We start from the raw sequence: 21,113 nt of genomic DNA, 5'->3' as shown, positions 1-21,113 counted from the left end.
TACCAGCCTCCACCACCTCCTCTGGTATCTCATTCCGTACACATACCACACTCTGTGTGAAAAGTTGCTCCTTAGGTCCCTTTTATATCTTTCCGCTCTCATCCTAAACCTATGCCCTCTAGTTTTGGACCTCCCCACCCCTTGTCTATTTACCCTATCCATACACCTTATGATTTTATAAACCTCTGTAAGGTCACCCCTCAGCCTCTGACACTCCAAGGAAAACAACTCAAGCCTATTCAGACTCTCCCTATAGCTCAAATCCTGCAACCCAAGCAACACCTTTGTAAATCTTTTCTGAATCCTTTTAATTTCACAACATCCTTCTTATAGGAGGGAGGGAATCCAGAACTGCACACAATATTCCAAAAGTGGCCTAACCAATGTCCTGTACAACCACAACATGACCTCTCAACTCCTATAGTCAATTGTCTGACTAATAAAGGACAGCATACAAAATGCCTTCTTCACTATTCTATTTACCTGTGACTCCACTTTCAAAGAACTATGTACCTGCACTCCAAGGTCTCTTTGTTCAGCAACACTCCCCAGAACCTTACTATTATGTGTATAAATCCTGCTCTGATGTGCTTTTCCAAAACGTAACACATCACATTTATTTAAAGTAAATTCCACGTGCCACTCCTCAACCCATTGGCCCATCTGATCAAGATCCCATGTACTCTGAGGTAACCTTCTTTGCTGTCCACTACACCTCCAATTTTGGTGTCATCTGCAAACTTACTAACTATACCTCCTATGTTCACATCCAAATCATTTATATAAATGACGTAAAGCAATAGACTAAGAACTGATCCTGTGGAACTCCACTAGTCACAGGCCTCCAGTCTGAAAAGCAACCTTCCACTACCAAGATCTAACCTTGCTAACCAGTCTCCCATGATGAACCTCATCAAACGCCTTACTGAATTCCACATAGGTCACGGTCAGGCAGCATCCGAGGAGCAGGCAGGAGCCCTTCAATCCTTGCCTTTCAAATACATGTACATCCTGTCCCTCAGGATTCCCTCCAACAACTTGCCCACCACCGACATCAGGCTCACTGGTCTATAGTTCCCTGGCTTGTCCTTACCACCCTTCTTAAACAGTGGCATCACATTAGCCAACCTCCAGTCTTCCGGCACCTCACCTGTGACTATCGATGGTACAAATATCTCAGCAAGAGGCGCAGCAATCACTTCTCTAGCCTCCCACAGAGTTCTAGGGTACACCTGATCAGGTCCAGGGAATTTATCCACCTTCACCCGTTTCAAGACATCCAGTACTTCCTCCTCTGTAATATGGACATTTTGCAAGATGTTACCATCTATTTCCCTACAGTCTATATTTTCCATATCCTTTTCCACACTAAACACTGATGCAAAATATTCATTTCGTATCTCCCCCATTTTCTTTGGCTCCACACAAAGGCCGCCTTGCTGATCTTTGAGGGGTCCTATTCTTTCCCTAGTTACCTCTTTGTCCTTAATGTATTTGTAAAAACCCTTTGCATCCTCCTTAATTCTATTTGCCAAAGCTTTCTCATGTCCCCTTTTTGCCCTCCTGATTTCCCTCTTAAGTATACTCCTACTGCCTTTATACTCTAAGGATTCACTCGATCTATCCTGTCTATACTTTACATATGCTTCCTTCTTTATCTTAACCATTCTCTCAATTTCTTTAGTCATCCAGCATTCCCTATACCTACCAGCCTTTCCTTTCACCATAACAGGAATATACTCTCTAGATTTTCGTTTCTCATTTCTGAAAGCTTCCCATTTTCCAACTGTCCCTTTACCTGTGTACAACTGCCCCCAATCAGCTTTCAAAAGTTCTTACCTAATACCGTCAAAATTGGCCTTTCTGCAATTTAGAACTTCAACTGTTAGATCTGGTCTATCCTTTTCCATCACTATTTTAAATCTAATAGAATTATGGTCGCTGGCCCCAAAGTGCTCCCCCACTGACACCTCAGTCACCTGCCCTGCCTTATTTCCCAAGAGTAGATCAAGTTTTGCTTCTTCTCTAGTAGGTACATCCACATACTGAATCAGAAAATTGTCTTGTACACACTTAACAAATTCCTCTCCATCTAAACTCTTAATACTATGGCAGTCCCAGTCTATGTTTGGAAAGTTAAAATCCCGTACCATAACTACCCTATTATTCTTACAGATAGCTAAGACCTCCTTACAAAATTGTTTCTCAATTTCCCTCTGACTATTAGGAGGTCTATAATACAATCCCAATAAGGTGATCATCCCTTTCTTATTTCTCAGTTCCACCCAAATAACTTCCCTGGATGTATTTCCGGGAATATCCTCCCTCAGCACAGCTGTAATGCTATCCCTTATCAAAATGCCACTCCCCCTCCTCTCTTGCCTCCCTTTCTATCCTTCCTTTAGCAGTTGTATCCTGGAACATTAAGCTGCCAGTCCTGCCCATCCCTGAGTCATGTCTCTGTAATTGCTATGATATCCCAGTTCCATGTTTCTAACCATGCCCTGAGTTCATCTGCCTTCCCTGTTAGGCTCTTTGCATTGAAATAAATACAATTTAATTTATTAGTCCTACCTTGTCCCTGTGTGCCCTGACTGTTTGACTTGCTTCTGTTCTCAACTGTACCAGTCTCAGTCTCTTTCCTCACTATCTCCCTGGGTCCCACCTCGTCCTCCCCCCCCCCCCCCCCCCCCCCAACCAAACTAGTTTAAATCCTCCCGAGCAGCTCTCACAAAACTCCCTGCCAGTATATTAGTCCTCTTCCAATTTAGGAGCAATCCATCCTTCTTGTACAGGCCACTTCTACCCCAAAAGAGATACCAATGATCCAAAAATGTGAATTCTTTCCCCGTTCAACAGCTCCTCAGCCATGCATTCATCTGCTCTATCCTCCTACTCCTGCCCTCACTAGCTCGTAATACCGGGAGTAATCCAGATAGTACTACTCTCGAGGACCTCTTTTTTAAATTTCTGCCTAACTCTCTGTAATCTCCCTTCAGAATCTCAACCTTTTTCCTATGTTGTTGTTCCAATGTGGACAATGACCTCTTACTGGCCACTCTCCCCCGTGAAAACAATGCTTGATTCTGGCAGCAGGAAGCAACACACCATTCTGTTTTTTTACTGCTGGCCACAGAAATGTCTGTCTGTACCTTGGACTAGAGAACATCCTAACACAATTGATCTCTTGGAATCAGACGTACACCTCGTTGCATTAGAGCCAGTCTCAATACCAGAAACTTGGCTGTTCGTGCTACGTTCCCCTGAGAATCCATCACCCCCTACATTTTCCAAGACAGCATACCTGTTTGAAATGGGTACATCCACAAAAGACTCCTGCACCAGTTGCCTACCTCTCTTACCCTTCCTGGAGTTAACCCATCTATGTCTCATTGCTTCTAACTGTCTCTCCAACTGATCCATTTGATCTGATAAGATTCACTGCCTACAGCATTTATGACAGATATAATCCGCAGTAACCCTTAAACTCTCTTTAAACTCCCACATCTGACAAGAAGTACATATCACTGTATTAAAAGGGCATTTTTGCTCCTTCACAATCTACACACCCAGAAAATAACACCGTCGTATTCCTCTACAAACACTACCCCAGGTTAAATTAATAGTTACGGCTTATATTTTAAGTTTAATCAAGAGATATATCTCCAAAAAACATATAAGCAAGAAAGAACCCACTCTACTCCCTCCTGCAGATTCTCTGCGGGCCACACTTAAAAAATGATTAACTTATCTGATTCTGTGCTGTGAACTTCGCCCAACAGTTCCTCCAAGATCAGTTGTGAATTTCACTGCTTGTTAATTTTCCCAGACACACGCTGATGTCCAGTGATACATGAATTCAAACAGCAATGGCAGTAACTGTGCAGGTTTTCTCTCTCTCTCTCTCTCTCTCTGTCTCTCTCCTGCAATGACCTCACCATGTGCTTCCTTTGTCTGTTCTTCTCCCCAGCTCATTCCATACACGTACCACCCTCTGCGTGAAATAGTTGCCCCTTTGGTCTCTTTTATATCTTTCCCCTCTCACCCTAAACCTATGCCCTCTAGTTCTGGACTTCCCGACCTCAGGGAAAAGACTTTGCCTATTTACCCTATCCATGCCCCTCATAATTTTGTAAGCCTCTATAAGGTCATCCCTCAGCCTCCCATGGTCCAGGGAAAACAGCCCCAGCCTGTTCAGTCTCTCCCTGTATCTCAAATCCTCCAACCCTGGCAACATACTTGTAAATCTTTTCTGAACCCTTTCAAGTTTTACAACATCTTTCCGATAGGAAGGAGACCAGAAATGCACACAATATTCCAACAGTGGCCTAACCAATACCCTGTACAGCCTCAACATGACCTCCCAACTCCTATACCCAATACTCTGTGACCAATATTAAACGCCTTCTTCACTATCCTATTTACCTGCGACTCCACTTTCAAGGAGCTATGAACCTGCACTCCAAGGTCTAGTGGCTCTAAGTTGCTTTGAGTGACAAAAACCTCTACCAACAGAACTTATTGATCACGTCAGTGTTCAGTTACTGACTGAGATTACATAAACAGGTTTGATCTGGATCATGACTTCTGTCCCGCATGTAAGTTAATTGTGATAATGACCCAAACTCATCAGCTAAATGTCCTGAATAGCATTAGCAAGTAAAACAGATTTAATAGTGGTTTCCAGAAGAGAACTGTATAAATATTTGAAGATTATAAATTGTTTGCATATGCAAAGAAGCAGTGGTGTAACAACTGGTTTACTTTTTGAATGTGTTGGTGCAGACCTGATAGACTGAAATAATCTGCTTCTGTACGTACTATTGTATGATTTCAAAATTGTCATTAAGACAAGTTATAAGTGGTTATCTGCTTTCTGTTTGGATTAGAGACACCCCAATTCTTGAGGTATCAAACATGCTACAGTTGTATAAGTCATTGGTGAGGCCGCCCTTGGTTGTATTGTGTTCAGTTTTGGTCCCCCTGTCATAGGAAAGACATAATTAAACTGGGAAGAGTGTAAACAAGATTTACGAGGATGTTGCCAGAACTAGTAGGCCTGAGTTATAGGGAGAGGCTGGCCAGGACTTTATTCCTTGGAACATAGGAGAATGAGGGGTGACCTTATTGAGGTGTATAAATCATGAGGGGATAGGATGAATGTCGATACTGTAGTCTTTTTTCCAGGGTTGGGGAATTGAAAATTAGAGGGCATAGGTTTCAGGTGAGAGGGGAACGATTTAAGAAGGACCTGAGGGGCAACTTTGTCACGTGGACAGTAGTGTGTATATGGAATGGGCTGCCAGAGAATGTGGTTGACGCAGGTACAGTAACAACATTGAAAATACATTAGGATACATACATAAATGGGAAGGGTTTAGATTGATATGGATAAAATTCAGGCAACAGGAACTGGCTGAGTGGTCGGCATGGACCAGTTTGGGCTGAAGGGCCTGATCCCATGCTGTATTAAACAATGACTCTATGCGATTTGTCTGTTCTGGGTCTTGAATGCCACACACATGAAACAGTCTGCTAAACAGGTTTGGGACACAAAATCCTTGCTCGACAGTTACTGATCATAATTGTTGATGCCATCTGACTGTAACAATAACATATAACTTCTGAACAATGTTCGAACAATATTACAGAGTATGTGGACTGAAAATTATCCACCAAGCATTAGAATTCAAATGACTAACATTCTCTGGTCAAAACATAATCCACATAGACTTCCTAGTCTATTATTTTCTTTGCCTTTCTCGAATTAGACAAGCAGGGATTAAAGGGCAGAACATTCTTGCTATTGTTCAAAATAAATGCCCTTTATGCAAGTCTGAGAGCAGACAAAGTTTCAGTTTAACATCTCACAGTATGTTTTACAGTGTAGCACTTCTTCAGTATTGGTCAGCCTGGATTTTGTGCACAGGTTTCTGCAGTGGACTTAAATTCTCAACTTTCTGATTCAGAGGCTATAGTGGTACCCATTGAGTCACAGACAAATCTCATATCAGAATTTCATATTGATTTTCTCGCCCAGCTCCCATCTATCTCTCCTAGTAAATTCCTGCAAGATACTGTACGCATAAGACCCGTTGTGAATCTATAGTTATTATCAAGTCATAAAAGGCTGATATTTTCCTCTCTGTCTGTGAAACACTGAAATAAGGCAGTGACAACAAAAACACCTTGGTCCTATGCAATACCTTTTTGGTCTCTTGAAGTATACTGCTTAGGAATTGATCTTTAATGAAAGATGAACCATACAGGTTTACCTAAACTGCAGAGTTATTTTAAACAAAAGTGTATGAACATATCTATTCAAGAGTCCTTTGTATATAATTTTATTTTCTTTGTGACAACATCAGGACACTGCTGGTGTGAGCAGCAGACGACATGGTAGAGCAGGAACTCAACTGTAAAAGCAGGCCAATTGAAAGAACAAAAGGTGATCCGAAAAGAGAAAGCATGGCAGGTGGTAATCACATCAAAATCCAGTTACTCATTACCTCATTATAGTTGCATTCAGGGGATGATTTTTTAAAAGAAAGTCCTCTTTGCTTTATTCTCTTCCCGATACAGGACTCTGATGGTGTAACATTGTGTTTTTGCATCACTATACAACATTTAAACTATTTACAAATAATTTGTGAATCAGCTGTTCTCTCAGAGAAGATTAGTAAAATCTCAGTGACTATGTCACATTAATGAGTTTGCAACTCCTAGGAGTTAGTCTTTAAAGTCTACAAATTTCTATGACTTTCACTTTAAAAAGCCATGATTTTAGAAATACATTTATAGCATTATCTAGAATCATTCATTCATAATACTTAGGCTTCTGTTTTTAAAACAAATACTCAATAGTTTACAAATAATGACAGCTTGCAATATACTAAATATGTTCTCGTCTTGTACAAACAATGTTCTATATGAAAATTTGTTAATTTTTTTATCTTAATTAATCACAACATAAGAACAGTGCTAAAGATGATTTTTTTAAAAAAATGGCTGCACATCAGTGTGTGCAACTGGCAGAGAGGGCTTAGAAAGGGAGACAAAAATATCTCAATTGAACAGTCTCAATTTAGAAGTAAAAAGAGCATACAAAGCTCAAATTGATTAAAACTAATTGTTTTCCTGCTGGTCATAGAGGTGTATCATAGCAATCTGGGAGCTGGTCCAACTGATACTGACGTTGCTGTTGCTCCTGGTGTTGCTTCATAATCTCCTTCACTTCTTCCTCCAATTCTGGGGGAATAATGAATTGATCATCTGGATCAGGCTGCGCAGGGGCAGCAAAGTAGCCTCCACTCTTTTTCATCGGTACATCAGCTGCCACCTCAATCAAGTTGTGGCTCTTCTCCGAAGGTGCAACAGAACCATTTCCACGCCTTCGACCAATAGTCCCTGTAGTGGAGTATTCAAACCTACTGCTGTCATTATCCAGCCAATCACTGTCACCATGCATTTTAAGAAGATGTGTTTTTTCAGAGTTTTCATCTTCATTTGCGCTGATTACTATTCCCTCATCGCACGCATCAGAAGTTAAGTGCATTGACATTTTTTCCTTCATCTGACTACAATGAATGTCAACCTCAACTTCCACTCTGCTGCCATTGGAAAACACACCTTCAATAGGCTCCTCATCTTCGCTGTCCAATCCATTATCTGAAAACGTGCTGGAGAAGGTGGCACTGGACAGCTGCCGCTGGAATGAGCTGGTCAAACATACTGGATGCAGCATACAACGCTGCTCACCATGGAACGAGGAGCCCCCATCATTAGTTGTGACTGGAGGAGGCTCATCAGAGGCTGTAGAACCCACTTCACTGCTCATTTCTGAGGTGGATATTTCACTGCTTATCTCTGAGGCAACACCACTGCTAGATGATGGCATCCCCAAGGTATCTCCCGGTCTGTCTTTTATTACCACATTTACTGATGAAGGAAAAATACCTGGGCTGGGAGGTGGTATACCATTCATATCACAACAGCAGAAGCAGTCCTCACTAACGTTCAGCTGGACAACCACAGCACTGATGCTATCATTGCATCCATAGCTCTGGGCCAGGGTACAAAGCTTCTTGGCAGCAGCTTGAGCATCAGGGACATTTCTCACAGACTCGACAGCTTCCAAATGGGAAATGCTGTCCCAGAGACCTTTACTACCCAGAATGAAGAACTCATCTTGAGGTGTGAGTGTAACAGAATGAACATGAGGTCGAGGCACAACATATGGATGAAGGAATGTGTAGCCCAAAATCCTTGTAGAATCAGTCACACCGTTAACTTTATTGTCCTATAATAAAAGGGGTAACATTAATTTCAGAATGAGTGCAAATAATAGATAAAGGAGGTGTAGAAATTATGCAGAATAAAACATTTACAGACTCCCTATAGTGTGGAAGCAGGCCATTTGGCCTGTCAAGTCTACATTGACCCTCTGAAGAGCGCCCACCCAATCCCTGCAACTCCTCATTTCCCATGGCCAATCCACCTAATCTACACATTCCTGGACACTATGGACAATTTAGCACAAATAATCCATTTAACCTGCACATCTTTAGACTGTGGGAAGAAACCAGAACAGCCAGAGGAAACCCATGCAGACACAGGGAGAATGTACAAACTCCACACAGACAGTTGCCCAAAGTTAGAATTGAACCTGGGTCCCTGCTGCTGTGAGGCAGCAGTGCTAACCCCTGAGCCACCATGCTACCCTATATCTGTAGACAATACAAAATAGAAAAAAAAGCTACATCCTAAATAGTTATTTTAATTTGGACAGAATTGGATATCAGCAGCAGCAGCAGCTTCTTAGTGTCATCATTTGTTCAGAAATCAAGACATGAGAATATCAGACTTCTCAAAAAGCAACAATTCTTAGGTTAAGTATTTTTAAAATATAATTATGGAAAGTAATTTTAACAAAAATACATGACAAGTTGGTTATGCCAAAGGTTCTACTTGGTCAAAACAACTGTTCTCTGCTCTGCTACTCAATACAGAAATTATGGTTTCCTGGATCAGTCAAGCCAGGGGTTTCAGTTTGAAGAATAGAACCTTCGCACAAACAGTTCATTTCCAGAAAAGGGAGAATCAGTAGAATCTTTTGAAGTTCAGGTCATCACTGTATTGAGAGTTAATTTGGATTGTTACAGCTTTGTTGGCTGCATGTATACCATGCAATAAAACTATTAGAGTTAGAGTTTACAGATGTGCTCTTACTTCCTTAAAAATTGAAGGGAGTGAATATTTGTGCATGTCTTTATCAACTAAATAGGCTGCTCTGTCCTGGATGGTGTCAAGTTTGAGCATTGTCAGAGCTGTACTCACCCAAGCAAGTGGGGAGAATTCCCGACTTATATCTTGTGGATGGTGGCTTTGGGAGTCAGGAGGTGAGTTACTCACTTAAGGACAATATTTATGTGGCTACTACAGTTTAATTTCTGGTCAATGGTAACACGTAGGATGTTGATTGTATGGGATTCAGTGAAAGTAATGCCAATGTATGTCAAGTGGTGATGGTTAGATTCTCTCATGGAGAAGATGGTCATTGTCTGACATTTGTGCAGTGATCAAAGACAATGGTGCTGGAAAAGCACAGCCAGTCAGGCAGCATCCGAGAAGGAAAGTCGGTGGTTTGAGCATAAGCTCTTTATCAGGAATGAGGCTTGTGGCCCAAGGGGACTGAGAGATAAATGGGCGGTGTGTGGGGCTGAGGGAAAGGTAGCTGAGAAAGCTATAGGTAGATGAAGGTGGGGGTGAAGGCGGTAGGATGGAGAGGAGGGTGGAGTGGATAGGTGGGAAGGATGATGGACAGGTAGGTCAGTTCAAGAGGACAAGGCTGACTTGCATGGTTGGATCTGGGATAAGTGGGAGGAGGGGAAGTGAAGAAATTGGTGAAATCCACATTGATTCCATGCAGTTGGAGGTTCCCAAGGCGGAAGATGAGGCGTTCTTCCTCCAGGCGTCAGGTCATTAGGGTTTGGTGGTGGAGGACTTGGATGTCCTTGGTAGAACAGGAGGGGGAGTTAAAGTGTTCAACCACAGAGCGGTGGGTTGTATAGTGAGATGTTCTCTGAAACATTCCACAAGTTGGCACTATCTCCCCATTGTAGAGGAGACCACATCAGGAGCAACGGACACAGTAGGTGATGTGTGTGGAAGTACAGATAAATCTCTGTTGGATGTAAAAGGATCCTTTGGAGCCTTGGACAGAGGTAAGGGGGGAGATGTGGGTGCAGGTTTTGCACTTCTTGTATTGTTAGGGGTAGGTGCCTGGAGTGGAGGGGCTTGGACTTAACAAGGAAGTCGCGGAGGGAATTGTCTCTCCGGAATGCAGATGAATGGGGAAGGAAATACATCCCTCGTGGTGGGGTCTGTTTGTAGGTGGCGGAAAAGGTGGAGGATTATGTGGTGCATCTGGAGGTTGGTGGAGTAAAAGGTAAGGACCGGGAGGGGGGGGGGGGGGGGGGAGGATTCTGTCCTTGTTGCAGTTTGAGGGATGGGGTTCAAGAGCAGAAGTGCTGCAAGTGGTGGAGATGTGCTGGAGGATATCGTCATCACATGGGAGGGGAAATTGTGGTCTTTGGAGGAGGAGGCCATCTGGGATGTTCCATGGTAGAATTGGTCATCCTGGGAGCAGATGCAGCAGAGGCGCAGGAATTGGGAATAAGGGATAGCGTTTTTACAGAAGGCAGGGTGGAAGGTGTAGTCCAGTTAGCTGTGTGAGTTGGTGGGTTTGTAGTAGATGTCTGTGTTCAGTCAGTCACCGGGAATGGAGATGTAGAGGTTCAGGAAGAGGAGGGAGGTGTCTGGGAACTTGAGGAAGGTGGAAGGTGTTAGCTGTGTGGTTGTGAATGTTACTTGCCATTTTCCAGCCCAAAACTAGATACTGGCTGGGTCTTACTGTATTTTGACATGGAATGTTTCAGTATGAAAGGAGTCACAAATAGTGCTGAACATCGTGCAATCATTAGTGAACCTCCCTACTTCTGACCTTATGAAGATGGGAAAGTCATTGATGAAACAGTTGAAAACAATTGGGCCCAAACATTACCCTGGCAAACGCTGCACAGATGTCCTGGCGCTGAGATGACTGATTTGAACAACGACATCATCTAATCAGCAGACAGTCTTCCCTGATCCCCAGTGAATTCTGTTTGCTAAAGCTTTTTGACATCACACTCAGTTCAATGCAGCCTTGATGTATGAACTGAGGCTGTAATGAGGTCAAGAGCTGAGTGGCCCTGGTAGAATCCAAACTAAGCATGAGTGAGGAGGATGTTGTTAATCAATGTTGCTTTTTAGTATTGTTGAGACACCTTCCATCACTTTATTGATGATTGAGAGTAGACTGATAGGGTACTAATTGGTTGGCTTGGATCTATCCGCTGAATACTGGCCTTGGTGATGCTGAGGACCTCTGGAGGAGGCTGACATGGATTATCCATTCAATATTTTTGGCTGAAAATAGTCATAAATGCTTCAGTCTTATCTTTGGCACTGTGTGCTCAACTCCTCCATTATTGAGGATAGGAAGATTTGTGGAGCTTGCTTTTCCAGTAAGTTGTTTAACTGTCCATCATCATTCACAGCTAGCTATGGTAGGACTGCTACACTTATATCTGACAATTGGTTGTGGAATCGCTTAGCTCTGTCCAAGCTACTTACACTGTTTGGCACATGAGCAGTTCTGTTTTGTGCTTCACCAGGTTGATATCTCATTTTTATGTATGCCTGGTACAGTTCCTTTTGGGATAGTAGCAGATCTTAGTTAACTATGTATGATGAATGAATGAGGAAGAATTATGGTTCAAAAAGTGACAGTAGTGCAGTCCAATCCACGACACTGACTGTGGCCTCAAGCTTGTTTTTTTTTCCCCTGAAGCTAATTTCAAACATTTTTCCTCTGATTTTCAGATGTGGCCACATTCATGAGGGTGACCTTTTTTCAGAATAAGTTTTAAAAAGTTTTTCTATGAGAATTGTTATAAATTGCTATAAAATTGGTTGGAGACAATAACTTTTGATAATAAGACCATGAAATGCACATATTTCTCTTGCGCAAAGTAATTTTAGACAATTCTGTCTGCTGTTCTCTCACAGTAATCTGAAGTGAGGGATATGATACTCAAGTCAATTATGTCCTTAGCAGATATGCATAAACACAGCTGCTCAGCTTTAGCAAATGGTGAGAAAATTAGTTTGTTAAAAAAGTCCAGTTAGCTGTGTGAGTTGGTGGGTTTGTAGTAGATGTCTGTGTTCAGTCAGTCACCGGGAATGGAGATGTAGAGGTTCAGGAAGAGGAGGGAGGTGTCTGGGAACTTGAGGTCGGGGTGGAAGGTGTTAGCTGTGTGGTTATTAATGTTACTTGTTAAAAAAGACATTTTGTCCCAAAATGATTTGTCTATGCAAAAATACAAATGTAAAAGGGAATAACAGTGCTGATTGATTGGAAAGTATACTTTATAATACTGCTACCAGAGTCTACTGCAAGTTTATTCTTCATGAATTGTCTAAGTACCACATCCATTATTCCTTTAGTATAAGGTGCACAATTTATTTTAGAAACATCATCGGTTTCATCAATTATTCCTGAATTTGTAAATTGCACTCTTAAGAACAGCTACATTGGATATTTCAACAAGACAACAGCAGATCGCCTACTGGGTCAGGGATGTGAAAAAAAAAATCAGAAGTCTAGGAGTGTGATAGTTAATTGCAAATCTCAAAACTTGTACATCTGGAAATAATCAAAAACTGTTTCAAATTAAACATTTTGCAAGAATTGGTTATTTGGAAAGCTGTTCTTGAAGTAACAACTTCATAGAGCTGAGTACTGGATAGCTTAGAGGAGAAAGTGAGGACTGCAGATGCTGGAGATCAGAGCTGAAAATGGGTTGCTGGAAAAGCGCAGCAGATCAGGCAGCATCCAAGGAGCAGGAGAATCGACGTTTCGGGCATGAGCCCTTCTTCAGGAATGAGGATAGTGAGCCCTTCTTCAGGAATGACTTTCCTCATTCCTGAAGAAGGGCTCATGCCCGAAATGTCGATTCTCCTGCTCCTTGGATGCTGCCTGACCTGCTGCGCTTTTGCAGCAACACATTTTCAGTACTGGATAGCTTACCTCAGTGACAATAGCTTTGTGTTGTTTAACTCTCTGTAATTCTTCATCGCAACGAACAGTGTATAGTTTTGAAAGTGGCAACGGCTTGCCATCTCTGCAGAGGACAGCTTGGCATTTTCCCACATTGGCTGCAGTCAATGTGAAGCAACCATTAGGATCCATGGGGTCATGCTTTATATGACAAAGCACAGCAGAACCTCCAAGCTTCTGTCCAGCAGTTCCAAGTTTCCTAAAATAATAAAATCAGAACAATTATAGAATATAAAGAGGTCAATTACATAAAAGGTTTTCAGAATTGAGAAATACCTCACATATCACAAGTATAATGATTGAAGTACATTTTCATCCATAAAGAATGCAATATTACCATAAGCTATTGAACAATTGTCCACTTCAAAAATTCTGTGAAGACTGGCAGAGAAATGGTGTAGGCGTATGAAGAATGCAATTCTGAATTTGCTTTCAGTAGCACACAGCAAAACACTTCCCTTGATGGGAAAGAATACCAAGGTTACCTGTGAATCCGCAGTGTGATCTATTTGAAGCATTATCTGTGGAGAATTGTGGGGAATTTCAGGTTTCAGAATATTCAGTATTGAGAATTTCATTAAACACACACAAATTAAACTGGACAAATAATTCTGCTGCAGTTTTTGTTAAATGTTAAAATGATACGAAAATGTTAAAATGATAGGGAAAAAGTTAGTAATGGGATTTGTGAGGTAGGGGATTGTATCAAACAGGAAATGAGAGATGCATGCTGTAAGGGTACAGCAGTTATTATGGGTGGCTTCAATCTACATATTGATTAGACTAACCAAACTGGCAGCAATGTGATGGAGGACGAATTCATGGAATGTATGAGGGGTATTTTTCTTAACCAATATTTTGAGGAGCCAACTAGAGAGCAAATCATCTTGAAATGGGTATTGTGTAATGACAGCGGATCAATTAGCAACATTGTGGTGCGAGGTCCTTCATAATATGGTAGAATTCTTAATTAAAGTGGAAAGTGATACAATTGAATCTGAAACTAGGCTCCTAAACTTAAAGAAAGTTAACTTTGATGGTATGAGGCATGCATTAGCTAGGATAAGCTGGTCAAGGGTACTTAAGGAGTTGACAGTGGATAGGCACTGGCAGACATTTAGGGAACACATCTTTGAACTTCACCAACTGAACATTCCTATCTGGCGTAACAGTAAAACAGGGAAGGTGGCTCAATCGTGGTTAACAAGAGAGATCAGAGATAGTGTTAGAACCAAAGAGGGGGCACATAAATTGGTCAGAAAAAGCAGCAAACCTGAGGACTGGGAGAAATTTTTAATTCAGCAAAGGAAGGATATGGGTTTAATTCGAAATGGGAAAATAGAGCATGAAACTAAGCTCAAAATAAGTAAAAATTGACCACAAAAGGTTCCATAGACATGTGAAGAGAAAAAGAATGAAGACAAATGTAGGTCCCTTGCAGTTAGAAACAGATGAACTCACAATTGACAACAAAAAGATGACAGACTAGTCAAATGATACTCTGGATTTGCCTTCACTAAAGAGGACATAAATAACTTTCAGGAAGTTTGTAAGTTTGCAGATGATACCAAAATTAGGGGTGTAGTGGACAGTGAAGAAGCTTACCTCAGAGTACAATGGGATCTTGATCAGATGGGCCAGTGGGCAGAGGAGTGGCAGATGGAGTTTAATTTATATAAATGTGAGGTGCTCTATTTTGGAAAGGCAAATTAGGGCAGGACTTATACACTTGATGGTAGGAACCTGGGGAGTGTTGCTGAACAAAGAGACTATGGAGTACAGGTTCATAATTCCTTGAAAGTGGAGTCTCAGGTAGATAGGATAGTGAAGATGACGTTTAGTATGCTTTCTTTTATTGGTCAGAGCATTGAGTGTAGGAGTTGAGAGGTCATGTTGTGGTTGTACAGGACATTGGTCAAGCCACTTTTGGAATTATTGTGTGCAATTCTGGTCTCCTTCCTATCTGAAGAATGTTGTGAAACTTGAAAGGGTTCAGAAAAGATTTACAAGGATGTTGTCAGGACTTGAGGGTTTGACCTGCAGTTTTCCATTAACCGTTCATTCCACTGTGACATCTAGGAAGGGGAGTCTGTTGTTGTTCTCCTTCTCTTTTGTGAAATTTATGCCTGTAAGGATGTTGTTCATGATGTTGTATGTTTCCTCTAATTTGTTCTGTTTTGTGATGACAAAGATGTCATCCACATAGTGGACTCAAAGTTTGGGTTAGATCGTGGGGAAGGCTGTTTGTTTGAATCTCTGCATTACTGCATCTACTAAGAAGTCTGTTATTGGTGATCCCATGGGTGTTCCATTGATTTGCTTGTAGGTCTTGTCATTGAAGGTGAAGTGGGTAGTGAGGCACAGGTTTCTAGTTTGAGGATGTTGTTCTTGCTGATAAAGTTGGTGCTGTCTGGTGTTTGTGTCCTTGGTTCATCTAGTAGTGAGGTCAATATTTCTTTGGCCAGGCAGATGTCAATTGACATGAATAGGGTTGTTACGTCAAAGGAGACCATTATTTTGTTCTCTTCTATCTTGGTGTCTTTGATGATGTTCAGGAATTCTTGAATGGAGTGGATGGAGTGGCTTGAGTCTTCTTCTAGGTATTTCAGTTTTCGGTGGAGTTCCTTTGCTAGTTTGTATGTCAATGTGCATAAATTTCACAGAAGAAGAGAACAACAATAGACTCCCTTCCTAGATGTCACAGTAGAATGAACAGTTAATGGAGTGTTATGAAGTTGTAGATGTGTACTGTACCTTTCAGGGAGCTGAAATTTCTGGTGGGCACAAAGTATCCTGAAAGATTTTAAAATGTAACAGTGGGTTGAAACAAATAGCTGGAGCTCTGTTGCCTTGATACAAACACGTTCAAATTCGGCCCCAGATACCAAAATCCAGTCAAATTTGAATTTAGTATTTTGACAACACCTAACCAATGAAACGATCCAATGTTTTGGGATATAAGATTAGACAAATTAGATTGGATACCCTACAGTATGAAAACAGGCCCTTCCACCCAATAAGTCCACATCAACCCTCTAAAGAGCAACCCACCAGACCCATTTCCCCACTCTATATTTACACTGACTGATGCACCTAACACTATGGGAAATATAGCATGGCCGATTCATCTGGCTTACACATCTTTGGAACGTGGGAGGAAACCGGAACACCCAGGAGAATGTGCAAACTCCACACAGACAGGGCCCCAAGGTGGGAATCGAACCCGGGTCCCTAGCACTGTGAGGCAGCAGTGCTAACCACTGAGCCACCGTGTCGCCCCAGTGGTAAAAACAGACATTTTGAACAATTGGAGGGAGAACAGCAAAGATGGCCAAGCCAGCACCAACAAATATACACCGCTAGACAAATAACTCTCTGAAAGGTACCTGTTCATATGAAGACATGTGAAGCTGAATACCAAAGAGTAGACAACCTAGAGAAATCTACAGAGAAAGTTTGACATCTGAAGTTGTCAACTAGGTTTGAAAGTGATTTGCCGTAAATTTAAGAGGGAATTTATCGGACCATTGTATTGTAGAGTGGGGAGGTAGAAATAGGTTTAAGAGAAAGGAGTTATAAATAGTTGTTATTTAATTTTGTCTTTTGGACTTAAATAACAAAATTGTTAATTTTTAATTTAAACAGTGAGATCTGGGATAGTTTTTTGATACTTGCAATTTAACAGATTACGGCACGAGACGAACATTTTCTGTGTGGCTAGTTTAAATTAGCAGAGGGTTTACCTTGTGCTGTAACACTTTGGGGGCTTGTCCAGGATAACTGTTAAAAACGTTTATTTAAGTAGCTTCAACTACTTCACTGGGCAAGCAATTCCATAGATTTACAACTCTTTGGGTGAAGAAGTTCCTTCTCAATTCAGTCCTAACTCTGCTCCCTCTAATCTTGAGGCTATGCCCTCTTGTCCTAGTTTCATCTAACAGTGGAAACATCTTTTCTACTTCCATCTTATCTATACCCTTCATAACTTTATATGTTTCTGTAAGACCACCCCTCAGTCTTATGAATTCCAATGAATATAATCCCAGTCTACTTAGTCTCTCCTCATTAGCCAACCTCTTCAACTCTGGAATCAACCTAGTGAACCTCCTTTGAACCCTCTCCAGTACTAATACATCCTTTCTCAAGTAAGGAGAACAAAAGTGCATGCAGTACTCCAGGTGCGGCCTCACCAGCACAGCTGCAACATAACCTTCCAACTTTTATCTTCACACTCTCCATCTGTATTCTAAATTCAACAATACTGTGATCGCTCCTTCCAAGAGGACGCCCTGTGAGGTCATTAATTATTCCTGTCTCATTTCAAAGGATCACCAGACTCAAAACTTTAACTCTTTCTCGCTCTACAAATACTGAGTTTCTTCAGCATCCTCTATGTTTTTTTTTCAGAGTTCCAGCATCCATTGTATTTTGTTCTGACTATACTCATGTAGATATTTCTTAATAAACCTGTTCACATATGTCTTTACTTCATGGTTGCTTGGTTGAATCCTGTCTCTTTCTGGGTTTTAGAATAAATTCTCTCAATGTTTCCAAATGTATTTTTTTCTGTTCATTCAACAGAAAACTGGACAAGGAATTTTACACAGAGACAGAGAGGGAGAGAGAGATGGGAAAGGAAAAGATTGATGCAGCTAACTTTTGAAGGCCTTGTTTTGTTCCTTAGCTCTGTCTCACTCTCCTCAGAGACTGTGTTAAACTGCAACCTGGTACATCAGAAGCTAATGGCTGTGCTGAGCTTTCCTGAACCCAAGACAAACAGTGCCACTTTACTTGGATTCAATGTCCCTAAAAAGTAACATTCGTTTATATGGACAAGTTAGATTAACTTGATTTTCCAAGGCTGCAACTAGCTGCTTGTACATAAATCCTAGTTTTTTTGCATGGAATAGGCACAGACCTTCTGTGGATACTGTGAAGGTCTGCACAGCCTGATGCAATCTGGCAGTTAGGGAAATAAGAAAACTATTGAGTTTAGAACCAACCTTACAAGTATGCAGATCAGAGGGTAGCAAATCTACGTATAACAGCAAGTATTCTTCCCTTCTTTATGCTATCTACATTTTTCTCACTTTCAGTTGATAGTTCAAATAAACAGAGGTATGATTTTTCATAGGGGGAAAAATTGGAAGCTGCAAATTACAGTGATAAATTAAGTAATGTTTAAAATAAATTTTAAATGTGAAATAAATATGATGTAAAGGTATATACATATATTAGTAAAGGTAAATATATCAATAAAGCTACAAAATAACAATCAGGCTCCACCTAGTGACAGAAATTGGTAATACCAGGGAATACTGAGAGTGGAAACAGGACAAAGAACCACTCGCTGAAGAAGACTCGAAGGATGGTACAAAACAAAATGCTGGAGAAACTCAGCAGGTCTGGCAGCACCTATGGAGAGAAGAGAGTTAGCATTTCAAGTCTGGTGACCCTTTGTTAGAATTGATAGCAGTTAGAAAAATGTTGTATTTGTGTTAATGGCTTGGGTGGGAGGGGTCACCAGTGAATGTGTTCAATGGATGGAGACAGTGCCCAGATACAGCAAAAAATGAAAAGAAAGCAAAGGGTTGTTGATCGTTAGCCAGGAGAGAAGTAAGTGCTGAGTGGGGGACTAATGCAAAGTGTCAATAGTTGTAAAGGGATTCTGTCTGACCTGCTGTGCTTTTCTAATTTCACATCTATTGACTTTGGCTTCGAGCATCTGCACTCCTTAACTGACCAATAGTTGAAAAATGGTTGAACGCGCTGGGACCATTGTATACAGAACAGGTTGGGGTAGAAAACAAGTATGGAGGAACGTGTTCATGCTCTGAAACAGGTGTGAGGTCTGAGTTGCAAGCTACCTGGATGGACAACGAAATCAGGTGCCTCCAACTTATGTTGGTCTTATCTAGAGCACTGCAGCAGACATGTTATTCCATTCCATTCTTCCAGTTTCTCTGTCTCTGTCGCATCTGTATTGATGATGCCATCTTCTGCAAAGGGGCATTCACCCTTTTCGTCAACCAAATAATCCCTGCCATCGTTGCTGACCAGGGCCCTTAGCCGTGTCCAAGCTGTTTCCCGCACTTCTGCCCTCACCCTTTCCCTCCCACCAGTTTCCACATCCAACAGATCACAAGCTGCCATTTCTGCCATGTCCAGCAGGATGCTACCACCAGATGCATTCCCTCCACCCTGACAGCATTCTACAGGGACTGTTCCCTCCAGGATATCCTGGTTCATTCCTCCTCCATTTCCAACACTTCCCATATCCTCTTCCCATGCTGTTGCAGAAGGTGCAACATTTGCCCATTTATCTCCTCCCTCATCACTATCCAAGGCCCCAGGCACACCTTCCAGATGAAGCAGCGATTTACCTTCATTAATTCGAGATTACTGTATTGTTGTTCACAATGTGGTCTCCTCTCCATTGCAGAGACAAAAGGCAGACTGGCTGATCATCTGCAGAACACATCCGCTCTATCTATAAAAATGACCCTGAGCATCCAGTTGCCTGTCACTTCAAAACACCATATTCCTAGATCAGCATGTGTGTTTCAGATCTGCTGCAGTGCTTTCAGTGAAGCTCAATGCAGCTGGAGGAACAATGCCTCATCTTCAGCCTCACGCATCTTACAGCCTTCAGGACTCAATCTTCAGCTTAACAATTTCAGAGTGCGAACAATTTCCTCCCAAGTTTGTCACCCATTGCCTTACCCTCAGGTCCTGGTTCTGTATAGGTTACTCCCTGCAGAGTCAATGCATTTTCAACTATTCAAACATCCCATTCACACTCATTCAACATTTACTTCTTTCCTGGCTTACTATCAGCAATCCTTTTCTCTGCTTCCCTTTTCTTTCTCCCCTTTCTCTCAAGAACTTTCTTCATCTATTTTACTCTATTTTCTCTCTCTCATACTCACTTACACCCACCCACCCCATAAACCCCATCCCCTGTGTGAGATATTGAATTATAGGTTATCTTTATTAATTCACTCACCAGCTGTATTTTACTGCATTTTCACATTTTATCAGCCTTTGCTACCAGCAGTGTTAACCTCTGAATAAGTGTACATACAGAACAATACCATCCTCAACAAGTCTCCATGAAACATTATAATATTAATCAACCCTCACCAACCATCTCCTGGACCTGACTAAATTAAGTACCTCTTAAATACCTTTTAACTGGCCATTATCCCTTTAAGAAACTAACTGACAAAACAGTGTTTCCATGAAATTGAACTGAATTGAATTTATTGTCACGTGTACCAAGGCACAGTGAAAAGATTTGCCTTGCAAGCAATACGGACAGATCCCAAAGTTAAGTAGCATAGATAAGTAAATAATAAATAAACAGCGGCAAAATCAAAAAACACAGGTGCAGATGAATGCTAAGAGTTTGCAAGTCCATTCAGTATTCTAACAATAGTAGGGTAGAAACTGTTTCGAAATTGGCTGGTGCATGTGTTCAGGCTTCTGTACCTTTAAGCGGCATTTGGATAGGTACATGGATGGGTGCTTAATCTAGGTTAGAAGTTCGGTGACCTTTAAGCGGCATTTGGATAGGTACATGGATGGGTGCTTAATCTAGGTTAGAAGTTCGGCACAACATCGTGGGCCGAAGGGTCTGTTCTGTGCTGTATTGTTCTATGTTCTATGTTCTATGTACCTACTCCTTGATGGTAGAGGTTGTAGAAAAACATTGCCAGGATGGGATGGATCTTTTGAGAATGCTGGCAGCCTTTCCTTGACAACAGGCCTGGTAGATGGATTCTATAGATGGGAGATTGGCCTTTGTGATTGTCTGGGCTGAGTTCACCCCTCTCTGTAACCATCTCTGATCCTGAATGGTACAGTTGCCATACCAGGCAGTGACACATCCAGACAGATGGCGCACCTATAAAAGTTGGCAAGGGTATTTGTCGTCATGCCAAATTTCCTC

General features: G+C 41.5%; 1 protein-coding gene across 1 annotated transcript in view; it reads right to left on the bottom strand.

Moving 5' to 3' along the window:
- Window positions 1-6,266: 6,266 nt before the first annotated feature.
- LOC140464837 (PH domain leucine-rich repeat-containing protein phosphatase 1-like) overlaps window positions 6,267-21,113 on the bottom strand; it is a 183,380-nt gene continuing 168,533 nt past the window's right edge. The window contains exons 16-17 of the mRNA XM_072560355.1: window positions 13,133-13,361; window positions 6,267-8,299 (exon numbers count right to left, since the gene is read on the bottom strand). Coding sequence (XP_072416456.1) covers window positions 7,145-8,299; window positions 13,133-13,361 — 1,384 coding nt within the window. The 3' untranslated portion in view covers window positions 6,267-7,144. The remainder of the gene's footprint in view (window positions 8,300-13,132; window positions 13,362-21,113) is intronic.

This window comes from Chiloscyllium punctatum, chromosome 41 (assembly GCF_047496795.1).
Source record: "Chiloscyllium punctatum isolate Juve2018m chromosome 41, sChiPun1.3, whole genome shotgun sequence".
Classification (NCBI taxonomy): domain Eukaryota; kingdom Metazoa; phylum Chordata; class Chondrichthyes; order Orectolobiformes; family Hemiscylliidae; genus Chiloscyllium; species Chiloscyllium punctatum.
Note: the sequence above shows the minus strand (reverse complement) of the source record. Positions and strands in the feature narration are given on the sequence as shown.